At 43.5% G+C, this 21,043-nt stretch overlaps 1 protein-coding gene across 6 annotated transcripts in view; it reads right to left on the bottom strand.

Annotated features, from left to right (window-relative positions):
* Positions 1–453: 453 nt before the first annotated feature.
* Positions 454–21,043, bottom strand: part of ABI2 (abl interactor 2) — a 52,099-nt gene continuing 31,509 nt past the window's right edge. Inside the window, exons 4-11 of one of the 6 annotated variants that reach the window (XM_035137690.2) lie at positions 17,730–17,827; positions 16,758–16,904; positions 15,564–15,685; positions 15,022–15,210; positions 12,567–12,725; positions 9,849–9,935; positions 8,666–8,839; positions 454–6,710 (exon numbers count right to left, since the gene is read on the bottom strand). In XM_035137690.2, coding sequence (XP_034993581.2) covers positions 6,535–6,710; positions 8,666–8,839; positions 9,849–9,935; positions 12,567–12,725; positions 15,022–15,210; positions 15,564–15,685; positions 16,758–16,904; positions 17,730–17,827 — 1,152 coding nt within the window. In that variant the 3' untranslated portion in view covers positions 454–6,534. Of the gene's footprint in view, positions 6,711–8,665; positions 8,840–9,848; positions 9,936–12,566; positions 12,726–15,021; positions 15,211–15,563; positions 15,689–16,757; positions 16,905–17,729; positions 17,828–21,043 lie in introns of all 6 variants that reach the window. The other 5 variants (XM_035137680.2, XM_060281940.1, XM_035137709.2 and 2 more) reach the window with 5 other exon arrangements.

Genomic DNA, 21,043 nt, shown 5'->3' with positions numbered 1-21,043 from the left:
CATCACATCACAAGACCACAAACCTCCATGCGGAGCATAGAGTGACCTAGCTCCCTAAGGAGGTGTCCAAACATAGTGAAGCATTAAAAATACGCACCCACTTAGCTTTTATGAAAATACTCAGATTGGGAGATATGCAGCATCTGTTAGTTAAAGGATTTCAATGCAAGTTTTATACACACTTTCAGGGACCGTAACTTTACAGTATCCTAGATCTGACCTTCCAAGCTCCCTCTGAAGTTATTAGAGCCACTCAAAATTAGGAGTGTCCTTAACACTATTTTTGTGTCCATTGCAGTTTATGATATCCTACATCTTGGTATTATCTTTAACTATTACAAAGAGATACACAGTTATTCCCGGAACCAACAGGTTTACTCTCGGTCCACACAGCTGTTCAATTAATGCCATTACCTGGCAAGGAGGGGACAACCTCAAGACGCTTGGAGGGAATTCGAGTGTGCTTTCTTTTTTTATTTAGGACTTGTAACGAGGGTTTAGTACACAGCAACAGTTAATTCCAAATACAGTTTAAAAACTCTTTAAAATTTATGCTCCCTCACTCATTGGAAGGTGGTTTAATGGCACACACAGTAAAACATATTCAACAGGGCTTTCTTTAGAATCCTGCACAATTCTCACCATCTATGAGGTCACCACAAGAGCTCAGGGGAAAAAACACTTGCCACTAGTAGCAGAAGTTGCTCAATTTAACCAAATTTGAGTTTGTTTCCTTGTGATAGGTTTCAGAAACCTATCCATACATAAGCAATGATAGTTACGTGAGAAAAATAAGCACCTGATCTTCACGATATATGGATCCATGAGCATTCAGCAAGATCCCAATGGAAACCAGCCTGTGCTTTTTACCTGGTCTCTTAGAATTTGGTACACACGATAGATAGCATCATCAATAAGAAAAGAATCATTGAACTGCATACAATTTCATTCTCCGGTCCAGCACAACTCTGGTCTCAAAATTTTATGCCCATCTCGAGGCATGCTGGTTTGCTGCCTTTAGAAACGGCACTAGGAAAAAAGACAGGCATATACCACTCTTCTCAAGAAAGCACGTTAACTACAAACGAAGGTATGGTCAAATGCTGCATACACATAATAGCAGCTGCAGAAGACGGTAAATCTAATACTCAGGTAAAAATGACAGTCCCTCCAAATTTCATTTGCCTAGGAAAATCTGGCCTTTGAAATAAAAATACCAAGGCGGCCTAGATTTAGGCAACATCAGTTAGCTTCATTTTGCATTTAAATACCGCAACACTCCTCATTTGGAAAAAGGGAGTGTCTTAATACTGCAGGTTTAAGAGTCATGGGTGCTATCCAACTAAGCTTTACTCACAGTAGGCCCACTGAAATTGGTCACATTTCTTTAATTTCAACGGATCCATTTATGAGTAAAACCTACAAGTTGGCTACCTCCCCATTCTCTCTCATTTGCAAGGAGTCATTTCTCGTGAACAAGGACTATCCCCATCTTCATTTAGGACATGAGCTGTGCACCGTTTTTTAACATCTATGCCTGCCTCTTATGTCTCCCAAACACAAAGTTAACACCGAGAGGTTAATCAGCATCACTGAGAAATCACACACACCCACACCCCCGGTTATCAAGTCTTAAAGTCATCATTCCCCTCATTAAGCTTATGACACTTTCAAATACTGCTCTATGTTCAAAGGCTGCCTCAGAAACGACAAATTGGAAGACACCCTATTTCCATTCATACATCATGCTCCATTCAATTTTAGCACCAAACCTAGCCATGCCCTTGGTTGGTTTTCCCTGGCAGAATTTGCTCGGGGAAATTTAAAATTAGCCCCCCTTTCCTACAGGGGGAAGTGTTTACTGCTTTGTGTTTGGCTCAAAGCCGAGATCAATTGGATAACACTGAGAAAAATTGAACATTTAAGGCTTTCGCCCAGCAGAGATTGGGAAACACTGGAAGTCAGCCCTACGTACTGAAGATGCCACTTCAAAAATTGAATGACGGCAAAAACTCAACAGCTCCAAAGGTTCATTCCACCCTGAAACCTTGTGGAAAGGGACCCATTTACTCAAGGTCCTCAGTGATGCTCCAATGATGGGGACATTAGGCAATGTCCCATTAACGGACAGGCCTGGGTTTTCCCAATATTTGCATGCAAGATTACAGAAGACAGTCTGAAACAAAGGGACTTTTTAATATCATCATGACATGATCCAAAATGGGGGGAAGGGGGGCAGAGATAGAAGAGGAGGCCACCCCCATGTTTGAGTGACGGCACCGAACCTGAGCTTTAGCAGTGCGTAGCAACTGCAAACTGAGAGCCAATGCTATTAAATTCTCTTCTCTCCCCCCCCCACCTTCTAAACATTGCTAATAAAGTCCAAGGTAGCAAGATGAAATTCACTTGCAGGTCTTCAGAGCACCTTCTGTGCCACGCAGAGCCATGGAGTATGGTCTTTGTCCCTCTTCCCCTTTACACAGCATGTGCACAAGGCTTCAGGAGCAAAACTAGGGGGACAGTGGTAGTTTACACAATGCAGAGCAGAGGCAGCCCTTGGAAATAACAACCAACCGGAAGCAAACACTCCAGCGATACATCATTCCTATTCTAGATTGGCAACTCTTCTGGCTTGGAAGGATTTGTTGTGGAAACCGAGATTCTGTCTTTAAGCAGGAAGCCAATGCGAGTGGCAGGAAAAACACACACATCTTCGTTCCAATACTTGCATGGGTGGGAGAAGGAAGGCCAAGGGAATGAAAGCCATTTTATGAAGGGATAAATGATAAGGAGCTTGATACATAGAACTCTTCCACTGTTTGCCCTTAAGAGGCTGAAAGTAAATGATCAAATCATCATAACTTTTAATACCTCAATTTGATTTTTGAAAGCAGGACTCTATGGGGGAGAAAATGATTTTATTTCCAATTTCCCAGGCCTATCCCCCCCACCCTCTTTTTCCCGTCCCCCACCCACCCCCTTTTATTTTCTTTAAAAAAAAGTAAACATTAAATTAAAAAGGGGAAACGTTTAGAGGAAATTACAACCGATAGATGGAGTACCACCCTCACGGACTTGAAATAGCATGCAGTCTATACAACATTACATACATACAAAGTCTGATTACTCTGGGCCGTGTACATATCATCCCTAAACATTCTACAGAATTCAAAACTGTACAAAATAAAAAAAGCGTAAAATCCAAAGAATTTCTTTACAACGTTAGTACTGCAGAATAGAAAGCATAAAACCAGCAAGAGGCGAGCAATCTGGAAAGACCGTCTGCAGCAGCTTCATGGAAAGTGATCTTGGCCCGGGAGGTTTGTGGGGGAACGGCCACAAAATCAAGTATTCTAGGGCAACACTTGGCATTGCCCCCCCACAGGAGCCGGGAACAATCATCAGAGTCCGTCTCCACACAACCAAGGAAATGCAACCATAAAAAAACAAAACAAAACAAAACCAGTGCAGAGAAGCTCCTTAGAAACCAATTCTATAGTGAAAGCACTTTTAAAAGGGGGGACCCACTACAGATACAATCTCAGAAGCTTCTCCAAACAACTTGTGTGCGTGAGGAATCTGTCCGGATTGGACCTACACTCCAGGCCACCTTCCTTTGCTCTTAGAAATAAACCCAAGCTCCAGTAACTGCAACCTCAAAAACGACAGATTACGATATTTCGGCATCGGAACTGCAGGTCTACTGTTTGGTCAGCTGTATAATCTAAGGTGAACGATATTGTGGCATTTTCCAGAAGGGCTGAGAAGACAGCAACTCTCTTAAGATGTGACAAATCTGGCACTAAGGCAACCTTTTTGGGGGGAGGGGTTTTTTGGAGCAATGGGGTGAGGTTTAATTTGGGGGGGGGGTAGTATTCTCAAGAAGTCAAGGGCCCAGTACCAGACTTAAAGTGCATCAACAATGGGGGAAATTAAGATGGGTTCCCAATCCCATTCCCGCAGGAGCAGTTGGAGAGGAAGGAAACTCTAATTAAAGCATCCTCGTTATCCTGCCTCGTTTCCTTCGGATTTTTCACGGCTACAAAAGCTCTTTGCAACATAGCAGCTACCTTGCAGGTACACAATGTGCTTTGCGCAGAAGGGAAAAAAACATTTCTTTCCCCATTTTTCTTTCCGGCACCTAGTTCTCTTGCAGGCATTCGTGGCGGTCAGATTTCTGCATCAAAGTCCAGAACAATATCCAAGACTTGCCTCCTCCTGTATAGAATCAGATGAGAGCGCCAAGGGTTTCTCATGTCGGGCCGAGCAAGGGCCTTGAGGAGCTGCCACGGGGAGCACATTTGCAGACGTCTGCATCTCCTGCATCTTCGTGTGGCGAGCTGTGGTCTAGGGCCCGTGCGCATCCCAATACACATAGAATATTACACACGCCGATACCTACATATGTGCATGGTTGCATCGCGGCCATAATATAAGACAACCTCGTCTTGGTTGTCATGGTAGATAGAGCATGCACAAATGTAGATATGTAGGAGTCTTATCATGCGCGTTCTGTGTCAGAAATTTGCCCTGATGCTCCAGTGCCTATAGGAATACAGCGTGAAGTTTGTTCCACCTAACCCCATAAAGCCTTGACTCCGTCAAACAAGCCAGTCCTGAAAGCAATCCCACTTCAGTGAGGCTAGAGCTGCCCGAAACATTGATTTTGCAATCTTTGCAGGCACTCCCTACATAAGCAAGCTGTGCAATACATAAAATCTATGCTAGATCCTTGGTACCGCTTGAATTCTGCTCCTGGCTGGAGCAAAGCATGATGAAAAAGATTTCCGAGCTCCCCAGTTGCAGAGGGTAAGCCAAGGCAGCCTGTGCAGATAGAGGAACTAGATGCCTGCAAAACCACATTCTCATGGAATTTTGGCTAGTTGGTGTTAAGAAAGGCAGGCTAGCATAACATGTGCATTTTGCATACCCATGGTTCATTTGGGTTGCTGTTATGGGGGTCAGGATTGGGGCTGTGGCATATGAGGAGGGGGGAGACAAATTTTCTTCCACCCCACGGTTCCAACAAAATTTACAGGGATACCTTTCAAGGCTGCTCTCTGTATGGGAGGGAACCTGCCATGGCGGTGGCACCAATTTCCTTCTGCAACTAACGACTGCTTGGAAAAGGCTATTTTTGATGGAACCGTGATGTAGGGGGGAAACAGTTAGCCCCCTACTATCTCCCATGCCTGATCCTGAATAGGACAGCTGCAATTTAACCAAAAGCCAAGATATTTCAAGACTGGAAAAAAGGTAGCCCAAGCTCTCTTCCGTTTCTAATTTGCCTTCAAAGGAAACCAAAACAGAAGGAAGCCCCCTGGATTCCTAGCAAGATCAGCTAACAGGCCTGGGCCACATTTGTCTGCCTGACTCCACAAGCCTTTCATGATATGCAATGAAGTCAATTTGTACCATCCAATTGGTATGCATGATGGTATTTGAGCCAAACAGCTCAAACTTTCAGCTGAAACTTGTGAATGAATTCAAACTTCCCCCACCTCTAGAGATACTGAATTCTTCTCTATTCTAATTCCCCAAACTATAAAACATGAGGTAATTTCAGAAGATTGCAGCCAGCCTTCGGGAGAAGAACCAGTGCTGAAGCCTGATATGTGAAACCACGAGATGTGGCTTATACGTACTCTGAAAGCAGAATCTGGACAATATGTCACTTATCAAGAGAGCAGGGTGCAAGCTATTCCCTGTATATTTCTCCAAAAAGGGAGGCAGCCCAAATTTTAATTTCAAGCTTCATCTTCCTTCCAACTTTTTAACAACCATTTCACCAAATGAGAGAGGCCTCGCTCGCAGCTTTCAAGGATCTATATAACAGGACCAAGCAGGAAGCAACAACTTCCTGTGTTATCAAAGCAAGAGGAATGTGATTCAAAACCAGCTCCGTGTGCACCTGGATCAGGCTACATACGCTGAACAGCTACAGAAGTGTTTTGGGTCAGAGATGCAAGGAACCAACCTGAGATCCAGTTGGTGTGTGAACCCCAAAATTTTTGCCAGTACAATAGCACTCTTCCAATAGTAAGAGAGTGAAGAATGGGGTCTTGGGGAAAGGCAAAGAGGGAGGGGGGTGGATGGCCTATCGAAGCCAACCCTTCAGCACTGGCATCTGGGATGTCCCAATACCAGGGCTTACATTATTCCTGAGAAAAATCCCATGTCTTGATTGAATGGGTCACAATTTGAGCAACGGATCGGTTAATTGGCAAGTTCGTTACATCTCCTATATCTACACCCGAATCGGTCAGCTTATTAAAATACGTCGTTCAGCTCAGCCCAGCCGCTGCTGGCAAATGGAAGAGCCATTTCTCCAAAACAACTCAAATCACTATTTTATAAAATGGTTGGGGGGTGGGGGTTTGAAGCAAAAAAAAAAAATAAGAGTGGTTTTGTTTACAATGATCCTTCCTTCCTTCAGTTCATTTGACAGGGTCCCCCAGCCGCTGGAGAAGATCTGGGGAGCCCAACAACCTCATGGCAAGCAAGGAGCAAATCTGCCTCTTGTTGTGGCCGTCTTCACTCCGAGTAATGCATGATGGATTCCACGTAGTTCCCTGGGAAGAGTCCCGTTACTCCATTCATCACCCCCTCATACCAACCATCGTCGTTTTTCTTAATGACGTAGATGATGGCGCCTTCCTGAAAGGAGAGTTCATCTTCCTTGTCTTTACTGTAGTCGTAGATCGCCACAACTAGGAGCAAACAAAAAAGGGAGAGAATAGCAAGATCCCAAGAAAGCAGTTGCCTGAACTGAAGGCAATGTCAAAATCGTATTATAACTTTCATTTGGGTAATCCCTCATTTCCCAAACAGCAGAAATTTCTCTTTAGCAGTAGTTGATTTGAATGTTGTTTTTCCTCCCTATTTGCGCAAGACGTCAGTTCCTCGCCCAAAAGGTCAAAACATGACTTTACATATTTCAGAATATTTTGTGCTCAAATGCTGCAGTTCTAAAAATAAAAATGGGAGGAATTTTGGCCCACTCCACTCCTCTCATTCCAATATACAAAAGAGTGCACCAAGTAATTGCTACTACTGAAAAAGAGGAAGCCTATTTAGGGTTTCGAAAATGACCAATGTATAAAACTATTTTGGAAGAAGTCAACACAACATGATACTCCCCCACTAATTTCATATAATAAAAAGGGGATCTTGGTGAAAACAGTCTGCAAATGGTAAATTGATGGGTTACGGCATCCTTAAAAAATGCTGCTTGCTTTCCTAAAAGTAGCAAAAGGCAGGTCTATCGAGGAATTCTAACTGCTTGTTTCCTTTCTCAAACTTGTGCAGTGATGAAATGGAGATAAATTCAGTTTCTGGATATGAGCAAAAAAACAAACAGGCCAGGCAAGGGTTGCAAGAGAGAAAGAGAAAACAATTCAATTCAAAGGGACTCTCCAACCGATGCAACCTTCTATCAGTCATGATTCCCTTATCTACCTATTGTTGTTGTTTTTCTAGTATATCAGATGCAGAACTGCCAATATCTTTTGGTAGTTCTGCATAGTTCTGTTTTACTATGGCCCACAAATTCAGGTGCCTGAAGACCTTATGGAATTACTTTTTAATCAGCTAAGATTCCCAAATCAGGCAATCACTGGCTGCATTCTTTCTCATGCACAAAAACCTCTTTCGTTTCTTTCCTTTCCAAGGGGGAAAAAAGGAATCTGAATTAATGTTGGCTTACAGATGTAATAAGAAATATGAATTAACTTACTATTCAATATGCTTTTTCACGCTGTGATCTGTCACGTGACAGAGCAAAGGATACTAGAGGACAGTCACTCAACAGACATGGGAAACCTCCAGCCTGAGAGTCAAATTAAACCTGCCAGGGGTCCTAATTTGGCCTGTGAGGCCATTTTTCCAACAGCCATGCCCTGAAGTCAGGGGTTGAGCAGGCAAAGCTGCAAGGAAATAATGGATCTAGAGGGCAAACCAGATTGTTGCAGTCAGTGCTGAATGCAAGCCAGCTGGGATCAGCCCACTGCAGAGTTCCCCACCAGAACACCTATGTGGAGTCGATCCCTCTGGCTTACCAGACCTGCTTGAAGGCGGGATTGGTTGCATCTGTGAGCTCCAATCAGACAAGTAAAGCTGATCCCAGCAGGCATGCATTTGGCACTGAGGAGCAAGTGGAGTTCCCATTGGGTGAGTTCAGGATCCAGCCCACCAGCCAGATCCTACTTCCCAGTCCTGTGGCACAAGCTTACAAGAATGACCCTTGTTAATGGGGAGGATACGGAAAACAGGTTTTTCTTACCAAACCACGAGATTTGAAAGAGCTGGCTTGCTTATTAAATAAAAAAAAGAGTAAACACAGATCCAAACTGTTCCCTGCTTACATTGGAATCCTGGGGAAACTACCAGGATCCAGCACCAGCCGAGAGAGCAGCAGTTGCTTCACAGGGACTGGCTAACATTGGTTTTGTCTTCCCTCATGATGAAGGAAGTGGATCGGACTCTGAGACACACCATCAACTGGTAAAATATTAATTTCACGTTGTGCCATGTGGGCACATTTTGGATGTAACATCTGAAGGATCTCAAGGATAAGGCACCACCAAAAAGGTGCAGGTAGCTGAACTCATGTCAAATGGCTTGAAAAGACTTTTGCCTCGGTAGTTAGAACCTCCAGCAAATGTACCTTTCTCCAAGTAGGTCCTTGGTGCCCACGGTGGATCCTCTTCGGCGTATGGGTCACTGTATTCTACCACAGCGGCTTCTTCCTCCTCATAATCTTCTGGAGGAGGTGGTGGTGGTGGGGATTCATCAAAGACTGGCTCATCTACTGGCGGTGGGGGTGGAGGTGTGTCTGAAACTAGAGGAGCAAAAACCCACACTGCACTTCCTAGAGTTTAAAGGCTATACAGCATGTCCAATACATTAAGAGCTTTACAAGTCTTATTTCCCCCCCACCCACACACACACTGCCTCTGTCCAGTGACTGCTTCGATGGGTTGTCCTCCTTTTACAGAAAAGATCCAAGGCTGAGAGGCAGTGCTTATAATCAATTATCAAGGTTCAAAGTTCACCTTCCATTGAGTCTGACACTCAAACACTGGACATTGGGGAAATGAGCAGGTAGCTCATCTATGGCCCTCCAGATGTCATTGGGCCATTGCTCCCATCATCTCTGACAACTAAGCAATGCTGGAGGACCAGCCCTTTTTTAGAGAGAGAGAGATTCATGTTCCACATTCCCTGCTGCTAGCTCTTCCAAATCCAGTCTCAGAGGCAGTATGCCTCTGAACATCATTTGCTAGAAAAGAAAAGTGCTATAGCTCTCGGTCTTCTAGTGGTTTTTCATAGGCATCTGGCTGGCCTCAAAATGTTGGACTTGGTGGGTCTTTGGTTGAATTCAGTAGGGCTGTCCTTATGTTCTCAATCCCAAATGGTTATACTGAATGGCAGTTCCTGGTTAAGTCTCTTTCTTTGGCTTTGGGGCAAACTGCATGCCCTTCAGATTGTAAAGCAGAGAAACTTTGAAGCTCTGCGTTTAATCACTGCTGCAGTGGGGGCCAGAAGGTATTGACCCAATCTCACATAAAAAACAGTGTTCCTCCTCTGCCTGGCAGAAGACCACAGCAGCACACTTTGCAAAATGCACTGTCTTGGCTGCTGGCTGGTAGCGGCACAAAATTTATGAAACAGTCTATGAACAACCAATCTAAATGGGGAACGTCTGCTAGACTAGAAGCAAGTGGGCATCACAAGGTTGTCTGCGATCGAGAGACATTGTTATCATCCAAACCTAATGCTTGCAGGTGAGCTTAAGCTTGCTAAAATATCTCTACCTGAATCAAAGGACAATAAAAATGCATACTTACTATTCTCCTGAACTCTGGCCACAAATCCCATGAGTGGTAACTGAGGAGTTACCTGTAGGATAGAGGGAGGCGGCGGCGCAAGAGACACTGCAAGAAAGGGAATGACAGCAATAAAAAAAGCAGGCCTCCGGTTAGAAAAGTTGAACCCAAAACATGAGAGATTACATGGGCACTGTGGTTTCCTACTAAATGCAAGAAAAAGGGAGGAAAAATTGTAACAGGTCTTGAACCTGGCTGCCAAGGACAACATTGAAATTTGCTTGAAGCAGTATTAATCATCAGGCTTGTTTCTTAAACAGAAATAATTCGTGCTTAAGGGACTCGTCTCCTGCAGTCTCCACAGAACCAGTCCTGAAACAAGTCTGGCAGAAGCACAGACATCCTTGGTTATTAGGAAGACAGTCTGGTGCAGTCAGGGAAAATATTCCCCAAACCCAAAGACAAACGTTTACATCTTCACATTTCTTCATAAAAATTCAACATCTACAAGCAAATTAGAATGCAATCTCTTAACCCAATCTGAGAAAATGTTCAGGATTGGGACTTAGAATAACTTTACTTGAGGTGTTTCTGAGCACACAAAACACAGAACACTTTAATGAACAGTGTGACCTGACTGTTTAAAACAGGATTTTAGAAGTGTGCTTATGCAATTAAGCACTATTCTGCATGGCTTTGAGAGAACAGCTAAACAATTTACTTCCTCCCACGGAAATCCATGGGAGTCTTTCACTTCTACAGGTGGCTAAAGTAGCTGCACTTGGGGGTCGCAGTTTAGCTGGAAGCAAAACCCAATCCTGGCCCCCAAGTCTTGGCAACTTGGGAGTCAGGGCAGAATTTAGGTCCCCCCCCCCAACAACTCAATGATGTCAAAGACTCCCGTTCTTTTACTCTCTGCTGAGTAGTTCAGTGGGTGCTACTCATTTCTAAATATTTCAGCACTCACAACTTTTTGAAAATTGAGCTACCTATATACTTGCCCCCTCAGATCATGGCTGCTGCCAATCGCTTCATTTTAAAAATCAAGCTGTCGTGTGCAGAACCTAGTTTTGCTTTGCTTTCTCTTTTGTACAGAGTGTGCCTGTAACATGGGGAAGTCTATGCAGGAGTGCATTTCAACCTGCACTTCATGTACAATGAAAAGAACGAGAACCAGTCCGAAGATCTCCCCCAGCAAGCACCACGCCCCTTCTCCCTTGCTGAAGTCCATTTTTCTTCTGATGCTCCCTCAATGAAAAGGTAACAGGCCAATTTTCAAAAGGCATTCTTTGCTCCCCTATCCTGCCATTTCCCTCCCTCTTTATGGCACCACAGTAATCTGGTTGTCCTCACCAGTCCTCTCCCGACAGTGAGTCTTTGTTGGAAGTCCTTTTGCCTCTAACCTGGAAGAGGTCCAAGTCCACAGACATATCCCATCTTCATCAGCTAAAATTCTACACTTACAAACCCTCTCATTATTTGCGCCACGGGAAAGCCACCATTTCTGTAAATTTACAATCCAAGCAAGCAAGCAAGCAAGCAAGCAAACCACCCTTTTAAATCATAACATTCTGCTTGGCTAAACAGACTGAATGAGAATTACCTAATATTTATTGGCTGTTTGGCATCTTCTGTGGTGTCTCGACAATGAAATGACCGACTAATGAAGGGCCACCCATTTAACAGCTCTTACCACAACAAAGGATTCCACAAAACATGCTGAGCATCCAGAAAACACCTTTGCATAAAAATAAACCTTCAGAAGTCGGTCTCCCCATAAAAGAGTGAATAATATAGGTTCTCTCCTTCAGCATGCAGTCATGCTTGTTATTAACACCTTTCCACATTTGTAAGTGTTATGCGCTGTCATACTTAGCGACACTTCTCGGTATGTTTTGAACATGTACACACACACACAATATTTCATATATAAATATTCATGTTCAACAGGTATGTGCAGACTTCAGACATCATGCAGGTTACGTGCACTGAGTGAAGATCCATTATTAGCATGCATATATATTCTAGGCACTTGGGTTCAGTAGCCGAGTGTTGCTTTAGGTGTGGAAGAGCCAGACGTATGCCACAACTTAGTCATGAAGCTCAACCAATTACAGGCTCTCAGACTAATCAATTCACATGCCTATTTGCAGTCATGCACTTCAGATTTTCATCAACTGATCTCCTATGAAACATTAGCAAACTGACAAGATCACGGGGTTCTGTCTTCCCCATGCTTGTGTCTATGATGTGCAACTGACTCGAGCCAGGTTTCCTTCCAAATAAAGCCATCTCTTTAGCAATTTGGCCACCTAGTGAACTAAGAACTGTTAGGGGAAACAAAATGTTGTCTCAGGGATAACCATGTTAGTCTGTTGCAGAAAACACCGAGGCTTTCGGCATCTTAAAGACTAACCTTTTCATGGCACAAGTTTCCACTTCATCAGATGAATAAAGTGTTATCTCAAGTTACAGGTATATGGTTTGGGCAGGGGTGGGGGGTGGCACAGTGAGGCCAGAGGAAAATAAAATGCAGAAAGTACAGACAAACTGATAAATTACCAAAACAGCCACATTTCAAATATAATACTTTATAAAAGAAAGGCAACCCCTTCCCTGCAATCAGAGATTAATATTTAGGATTTTAAGGTAAAGGTCAAATTATTCATCAAGGCACCGCAACATTGGCATTTTTGTTGGTGGGTTAGAGTACTGATTTTTCACCACGGTGCATCTTACCTGGGTTCTGGCTATAAAAGGGTCCTCCATTCACCTGGTTTTGAAGGCTGTTCTGCGAAGTGATGGAAGGAGGACGCCTGTACGGCAAAGAGCCCCCTATTGTTGGAGGGGTGTGCCGAGTAGCAGGTCTGTTCATGCTGTAGAACTGAACAGGATGACCTGTTTCGGAAGGGAGAAAAGTGTCAGAATAAGGACAAAAATGTTGAAGCCGAATCCTCCCTTTTCATGTAAAGATTTCCGCTTCTTATGAGTGGACTCTCTGTGTCCTTACCACAGCACAAGGACTGAAACTGATGAATTGGGAAAAATAAAAATGTGGCTTCCTTCTATGATTGGATTGAAGACTTATACAAACTCGCAATATGAACGACTTGCATGTAAATGCAGACTAGCCATGGAGAAATTCAATGGTATTTGAAATCCATTCTTACAAATACTGTAATAAGTTAAGATCTGGTGAAGTTTAATAACTAAAGTATACAATTTTGGGTCCCTCCCCCCCTTTTTTTACTTTCCCTACTAAACATGTGCTGTTTCTCGTTTCCTTTTTTTCTCTTTTATTTTGTCTCACCATGTTTGGTGATGTACATAACATATATGGATATGTACTATTTAACTTTCAATAAAGAAATTAAAATACATATAAAGATTTCAGCTTTATCTAAAAAGACGTTTGAACACAAAGGGTGGAACCCAATGTTGCATAAGTAGACCTCTGGGTCACACACTGGGTCTTCATCTTTCCTTCCTCCTCCTTGCAGCTTCTTGCCACCCTGTCCCCCCCCCAAAAAGACCCAAGTCCAATGGGTCCCCCAACCCTCTAGAGCAAATTTGAGGTGTGAAAGAGAGGCTGCAGTGGTAAAGAGAGGAAGTCTACTCTGCTGGGAAGTTAGCTTTGGAAACAACCCATTGGTGTTTTTTTCACATGCTTTTAAAGCTGCTCAGATGATTCAGAGGTTCGGCATTAATACAACCCCTCCAATGTTAGGCTTTTGAAAATGAAGCAATTCAGCTGACATAGCAGGCACGTACGATGGGATACCTTAAATTACACTTCAAAGGAAACTTGTTAAGATGAATACGGGGCAGAGCAGAATGGCAGCATTCTACCCAGCATTATAAAAAAGGAGGTCTCTGAGCTGATTCTCCATTAGCTCTCAAAGAAGTTGACGGAAACATGAAGCAAGTACATGACCACGGTGTGCTCTGCATGATTTTCCATAGTAACTCAACTAAGCTTTAGTTCCTAGATGCACATTCACCACTCGATGACCAACATGTTGGAACGAACCACCGCAGCAGAAACTTTTACATCCATAATACAAAGGGATCACATGTTTAGCAGAGCCAAAAACTGCAAAATAATCAAATAGCAAATATCCACGTAAGAGTTGGCCGTGAGCTGCTCCAAGTTTGAATGGGTTTCACCAGTCACAGAACACTCAACTATGCTGCTTGTTTTAGATGGTCTCTCGCCCCCCACCTCAACTTTCAAATCCAAAAGCAGGGCCTTGGTAAAGTCTAGAGTACAGCAATATTTCCCTCCTAAAAGTTAATGAATTAAACCTGAAAGATCTATTTTGCTACTTGTAAATCAGTTGCTCCCTCTAAATATTAAACTGCCTTGCACGCTGCCATCGCTTAAGATTTACAACCATGCTTCCAAGCAATGATGCTTCTAATACAATGTTACCTACAAAATGTTGAATTTGGTTTTTTGAAACAAGCTGCAAATACCGTACTTTTCCGTCTATAAGACGCACCCCATGTATAAGACTCCCCCTATTTTGGGGGACTCAAATTTAAGAAAACTAGGGGAGATGGCACAGAGTCATTAGCTTTTTGCAAAGGATTGCTCAGCATTGTTGAGCTTTTTAAAGATGGGGGGATTCCCAAAAATAGCTCACTCATACGCCTCCTGTCTGTCCCATCGCCGGCAGCAGCTGCAATTCACCTGCCCAACTGCCAAAGCGTCATCCAATCAACACCACCCATTGAGGCAGAAACCAATCATACGGACAATCACAGCCGCGGCAGCAACCAATCAAACGCCCACCCTATGCACTACCCATGTATAAGACGACCCCCACTTTTTCCCATGATTTGAAAAGAGAAAAACATAGTCTTATACACAGAAAAGTATGGTAAGTCAACAAGGTGCGGTTGTCAGAATAATGCTTGGATCGAAAGAACCGAGACAGACGGTAGAGTAGACAAAGGGGCATTTTGAAAACAATGCCCAAAGAAACACAACAACCCAAACAATTCAGTATAACAAGGTGCTTTCAGCAGCTGAGAAAGATGGTGAAACGATGGAAAACGAAATGCCACGCTTTCCCAATGAAAACCACACAAGCACAGGAAACTCCATGAATCTGTGGTACTCAACAAAACCAGTCTTAGGCTGCTATTGCACCTTGGCTGAGCTGCCTCAAGAGGAAGAGCTGAAACTCACCTGCGGAAGGAGTGGAAGAAGCAGCAGGGGGAGTTGGAGATGTGAAGCCATCGGCAAGGGGCTGAGCCCCTGCAGCAGCGGCAGCAGCATCTGGGGCGGCAGAGGACGGGGCAGTTGCAGGAGGGAGAGGAGTGGGAGCAGGGGCAGAAGTAGCAGGAAGGGGAGAAGTGCCAGCTGAACTGGCAGGGGCTATGTGAAAAGAGGAGGAAGAGGAGGAGTTAATAAGGAGTTACGGTTAGCAAGGATTAGAAAAGCTTTAGAGTAATTTGTGCGGAACGTTCCACAAACGCTTAAAATTCTAGCCCCAAAAATGGCAGCAGCAGGGGGGGGGGGGAAGGATAGTTAGAATAATGTTTATGTAGGGAAAGGGTTACCTCTTAGGTATGCAGCAAAAAGGGGGGGAGGGAATGGGAGGAGGATTTCAACTTATCCAATGTAAAACATCGCCTTTCCCCCTGACAGGACTCAAAGCAGCTTACAGATAATTGCCATTACCAAGGAATCACCCAAACCCAAGAGGAGCCCCTCCCCTTGAGATTTACCTGGATACACACTGGGAGGGGACGGAGTAGGGACAGCAATAGGGACTCCCACACTTCCACTTCCGCTGTTCTCTCGACTGCTGCTCCTACTGCTAGGGTGGCTCCCTCCACTGCTCCCACTGCTGCTAAAGAAATAATATAAAAACAAACAAACCACAAAGGCATCCATATTCCATTCCATGCCAGGCACACGCAGATTGCTAAACTTCGCAATTTTGGGGACAAAGGCAGGCGTGCTGCCATTTTTTCCTCTATACGCCCAAGCTAAAATAGGGGTACATCACTGACAAGTAAAAGCTGCCTGCTAGATTATAGGAAATGGCTTTCAGGACCCTAGAAATATCAACTCTTAATGGGCAAAGGGGCACTATTAGAAGGAGGTTGGTTTTATCTGCATTGCTTAATACTCCACAAGTAAAAAAAAAAAGCTTAGGCCTAAAATAGTTTTTGGCACAACACCATGAAATCTCACCAACATACCATTACATTTTATGCTGGCCAGATCTGTTCTGCAGATCGATTGCCTTACTGCAGACCTATCTTAGGCCAAGGCCTTTTTCCAGCTTTTACATTACTTCTGCAAACCCACATAAAGGAATTAAATCAGTCATGTTTCTGATCTATTTCATGTTACCAACATTTTCACAGGCACCAAAGTCTCATCTACAGGTATAGGAATTTTAATAATATCAATAATATCAATAATAATAATGATGATGATGATGTCTGTTCCGCATGGAATCTCAAGTTTCAGAACTTATTGGGAAGTAACAATAAAGCCTCATGACAGCATCACTCTCATTTGTAGACACCACATTTTAGAAACAGTGCATGACCATTACCGTATTATGGTGGAGAGGCAAATAAATAGAAGTTATAACAAACAAACAAGCAAACAAACAGGATACAGTTCTATTCAAGACTTCATATGCTACAATACACAATTCGGCAAGCAAATTGTGTATCTTTTAAATAAACTCTTCCTAGACAAACAACTTCACATTATACAATATGTAGCATAAACAGCATGGTTTCCCTCTAACTCCCAATGGATTTCCCAAGAAATCACATGAATTTATGAAGTTCTAAGTGAAGGGTTGGAGGGAGGAGGGGGGGTTAAAAGCAGATCACTATAAAGCTGTGTTATGTGTCTTAATTATTTGTTAATATTTTGTGCAGGAGCAGACTGAATACCTGTAAGTGCGATTCCTCTGATTCACAGAAGCTGTCCTAACAGGGCTCTGTTGCGAGGGAGCCATATTACGGGTAGGGCTAGGTACATAGTCATTTGGTACCACTGGAGGACGCACTGGCTCCAGTGTGCGATAGGGAGAGTGACGCCTACACAAGAAAAACATATGTATGGAAGCAATTTCAGACAATGAAATACACCAAACACCTTTGGGCAAGGCAGTGTAGAACTCCTGCTTACTGTTCATATTGAAAATGCACAGGGCAGGATCCAGTCCACCGCAGGGGCAGTGCCTGTGAAGGATTCCCTTGGGCACAACAGAGTCCAATTCTCCTACTCCCCCTTCACGGAGCACAAGAAGGCAGTGCCAAAAAAGGAGGTCTTTGCATGCCACCCCCGTCCCCAGCCAGCTCTCCCTTCTCCTCTCAAAGTCAGTGACCTGCTCTGAAGCATCAGTGACTTGTACTAAGAGGAGAGGGGCAGACTGGGGAAGCATGCAGAGAGTTCCTGGTCCAATCGCTGGTCAATCATGGTGCCTGCGATCTGCCTGCACACTTAGTTGGTCAGAAGAGGAAGAGAGAAAGCAGGACTCTACTGAGCCTATAAGAACACTCCACATGCTGGTGCAATGCTTCTCAGTGGACCTAACTGGGCCCATGAAATTTCTCTGTTCATGTCGTACTGGATAATCAGGGCCTTTACTTTTTCTAGGTACAGCAGTGTAGAGCTACTCTACAAACAAAAGCCCAAAAGGCTCCTGCCGAAAGAAACTATTCAAGCATTATTTCCACCTCCTGGCGATGCTATCAATGTGCTATCTGCCTACAGGGGAGAGAGACGAGACACCTCCAAAACCCACAATGTCATTTTGAGGCACTCATGAGCCATGAAGCAATAGTAAAAGCAAGAACGGATTTTTACCTTCCCTTTTTTGCCCCCTGCCCCCTTTCCGATGCGCATAAAGTTGTACTTACCCAATCGTTCCTTTCCCTGACATTGGCGGACTGGGTGGCTTCTGGGTGGGTGGCGTGGTACGAGGCAGGCCACCCATTTTCATATTCTGTGTACTAACCTGCATGAAAGGCAATGGGAAGAAAAGCAAACCTCACTGAACTCTTCAGGTCAATGACGGAGAATAAATTAAGAATCCTTTGGGAACTGATCTGCAACATTAAAGAAGCAGGGGAATGTGTAATAATAATAATAATAATAATAATAATAATAATAATAATAATAATAATAATGTAGAAGCCCCAGTGGCCATGCACCTATGTCCAATTTCTACATGCAATAGTTAAGATGTGCTCAAAGGACTTGTGATTCTATGGCGTGTTTAAGAGTTGTTCTGACTGCGTTTGCCTTTAGACCATCACATTTAACTTCCAATCACCAGCATCAAGGAAAGTGTGCCTATCTCAAGGCAAACTTTCCTTACTAGGCTCAATGCAGCAGCATTTCCCTCATTGTATTTCTAGCTATGCAAATCCTGCCCGTGTCTGCTCAGAGGTAAGCCCCACGGGGTTTGATGTGGTTTGTTCCCAAGAAAGTAGGTTTAGAACCGCAGCCTAGAAATACAAATGAGATATTTTACTGAAATGTAGGGCATAAATGAAAGCCAAATGGCTTTCCAAACTTCATGCATTATAATACAAATCAGGGGTGGCTCACTTGTGGCCCTCTAGATATTATTTGCCTACAACTCCCAGGATTCTGGACCACTGGGCTATGCTGGCTAGGATTGATGGGAGTTGCAGTCCAACCACATCTGGAGGGCCACAATATATCCCTGAACTGCATGCGTCCAGGGGGGGGCGCGTCTAGAGGTTTGGCTACGGCTCCCCGGCTACACATTCTAGCAGTAGCAAATGCAACTCTGCCACAGCACAACACATGAAGTGTCTCTCAAAAGCACTTAATATATATTTCAGGAAACCACTTGTTTCTTGTTGACTGTGTGGTGGGGAACTTGCAGCCCTGCAGGTGTCATTTGATTCCAACTCTCCTCTCGCCTGACCAACTAGAGTGTGCTAGCTAGGGTTGATGGGAGTTTGGGCCCAGCAACTTCGGGGTGGGGGTGGGGGTAAGGCAAGAGGTTGCCCACCACCAACCTGCAGTGTCTATGAAGCTATTAGATGTGCCCAGGACAGGGAATGAGTTATACGTAACTTGAAACCCTTATACCACGTATTACAAAAGCACAAGGGGGAACCCTAAAAGCTCAATTTAAGAAATAATCTGGCATCCTCACTTCCCAAGAGGAATGCAAAGACCTGGCCACGTATTAGTGAATATCTCTTTCTGCTGAAAAGAGCCTGCTCTGAGGTAACAGAAGCCAGCGTAGCAGTGGGCATGTTGCTGCTTCTGCACCCACAGCTCCCTTTGTCCTTGTCATTCAAGGGCACTTGGGCTGGTCCCATACAGTCTTTCACAGGCTTCCTCAATGTCGGCCCTCCAACTATTTTGAGACTACAATTCCCATCATCCATGACCTGCTAGCTAGGGATCATGGGAGTTGTAGGCCAAAAACATCTGGAGGGCCAAGGTCGAGGAAGCCTGGTCTTTCAGCTTTATAGTCTAAACTAGGCATCCCCAAACTTCAGCCCTCCAGATGTTTTGGAATACAATTCCCATCATCCCTGACCAATGGTCCTGTTAGCTAGGGATCATGGGAGTTGTAGGCCAAAACATCTGGAGGGCCGAAGTTTGGGGATGCCTGGTCTAAACACTGCAGTCTTTCCCGAAAGAAAACAATTTCAAAGTATCTATTTAGACACTTTCTATCTGCACTAAGCACTTCCATAAATCAACTTCATATATGAAATGAAGCTTCACTTGCAACACCACCCTAATAAAATATGACCTTTTAAAAAAGAAGAAGCGACATTTTGTTTATAAAAGAAAGATTATATCACCAAGAGTTATTTCTGCCATAGATCACCTCATTTTTTTAAGGATTGGTAGCCATTTTATTGATCTGTTTCATGAGATGCTGATGACAAATTACATTTACGATGCTGCAAATGCAAGATATGAATAATTCAATGTTTTGTGTTCATCAGCATCACGGTGGGTTGATTTTTTTAAAGAAAAATTCACTGCTTGTTTCTGCGTAAATCACAAACACGAGAAAACTAATACTTCTGTTTGTGTATTGAAAGAGCCTGTGTGTGTGTGTGTGTGTGTGTGTGTTGCTAGGAAAGCTACCTTATCCCTGGACTATGAATCTAAAATTTCATGTTTTAAAAAGCAACACTTTTACAAGACAGGATCACCCACCACATCATGGAGCATGAGGTAGAGCATCATGGAAAAGATACCTCAACCTTGAAAGATCTTTGAATCTGGGAAAACTAAGTTTTCAAATTTCAAAGTTGGATCCAAAAGTTGTCTGTCCGTCCCCAATAACTGGCCCATAGGATTGTTACAGGATGGTTGTATAAATGCAGCTAAATAACATGCCTTCCCTTTTTCTCCTGGATACATTTTGGAGAAGATCATTACACTGCATTTTCTACATACAATATCTAAGATTCACTACTAGGCATGGAAACATTTATCCAGGTTCCATACACACTAAAAGGCAAGCAAGTAAAATGCTTTTTAAAAAATATACTCCATGATTTTTCTTTTATGATTGCTTGTGACTCAACCTCTCACAATCACTGGGCTTTTGTCCTCTGCCAGAGGTGCAATGAAAATTTCTGTGACCTTGTGGGGTTTCCACACAAAAACCACAGCATTTAGAACAAGAATTTATCTTAAAATAGGTTGAGAGCTACTTCACACAGTCAAAGTATGCCATTGTCTTTGAAGTAGATATAGTCACTCTGCTACAACAGGTACATGCAGCAGAGAGCCATGATTGGCCACAGATCATCAGCATGTACACATAAAGAGGAAAAACTCATGTGGCCACTTTTAGCCTTTTTAAAGGCATGCTTAACTGCAACAAGCATGCCTTTAAAAAGCTAATATAGATTTTAAAATGTAAGCAATATCGCGTGTGTGTCATTTTAGGATGCAAGTGGGAAGGAAGGAAACCCACCATACTCAATTTCAGTTCCGTGGTCGCAATCTAGGGAACCGTAAGCCCCTTCTATTAGCCTTGTGGGGTTTGGAGCTTGGGTTTTACAGCATAACAGCTCCACAACACACAAACTGATTTGGGCACGAGGTTTTTTAAAAGCAGCTTGTTAAATGACAAGATATTTTAGGCTTTGAAGAAAAGAAAGCAAAAGTTTCTGTGGGGACAATCAAACCCTTACTTAGCAGTGCTGAAAAGGTTTCA

This window comes from Zootoca vivipara, chromosome 1, assembly GCF_963506605.1.
Source record: "Zootoca vivipara chromosome 1, rZooViv1.1, whole genome shotgun sequence".
Lineage (NCBI taxonomy): Eukaryota > Metazoa > Chordata > Lepidosauria > Squamata > Lacertidae > Zootoca > Zootoca vivipara.
This window is presented reverse-complemented; position numbering and strand designations above follow the sequence as displayed.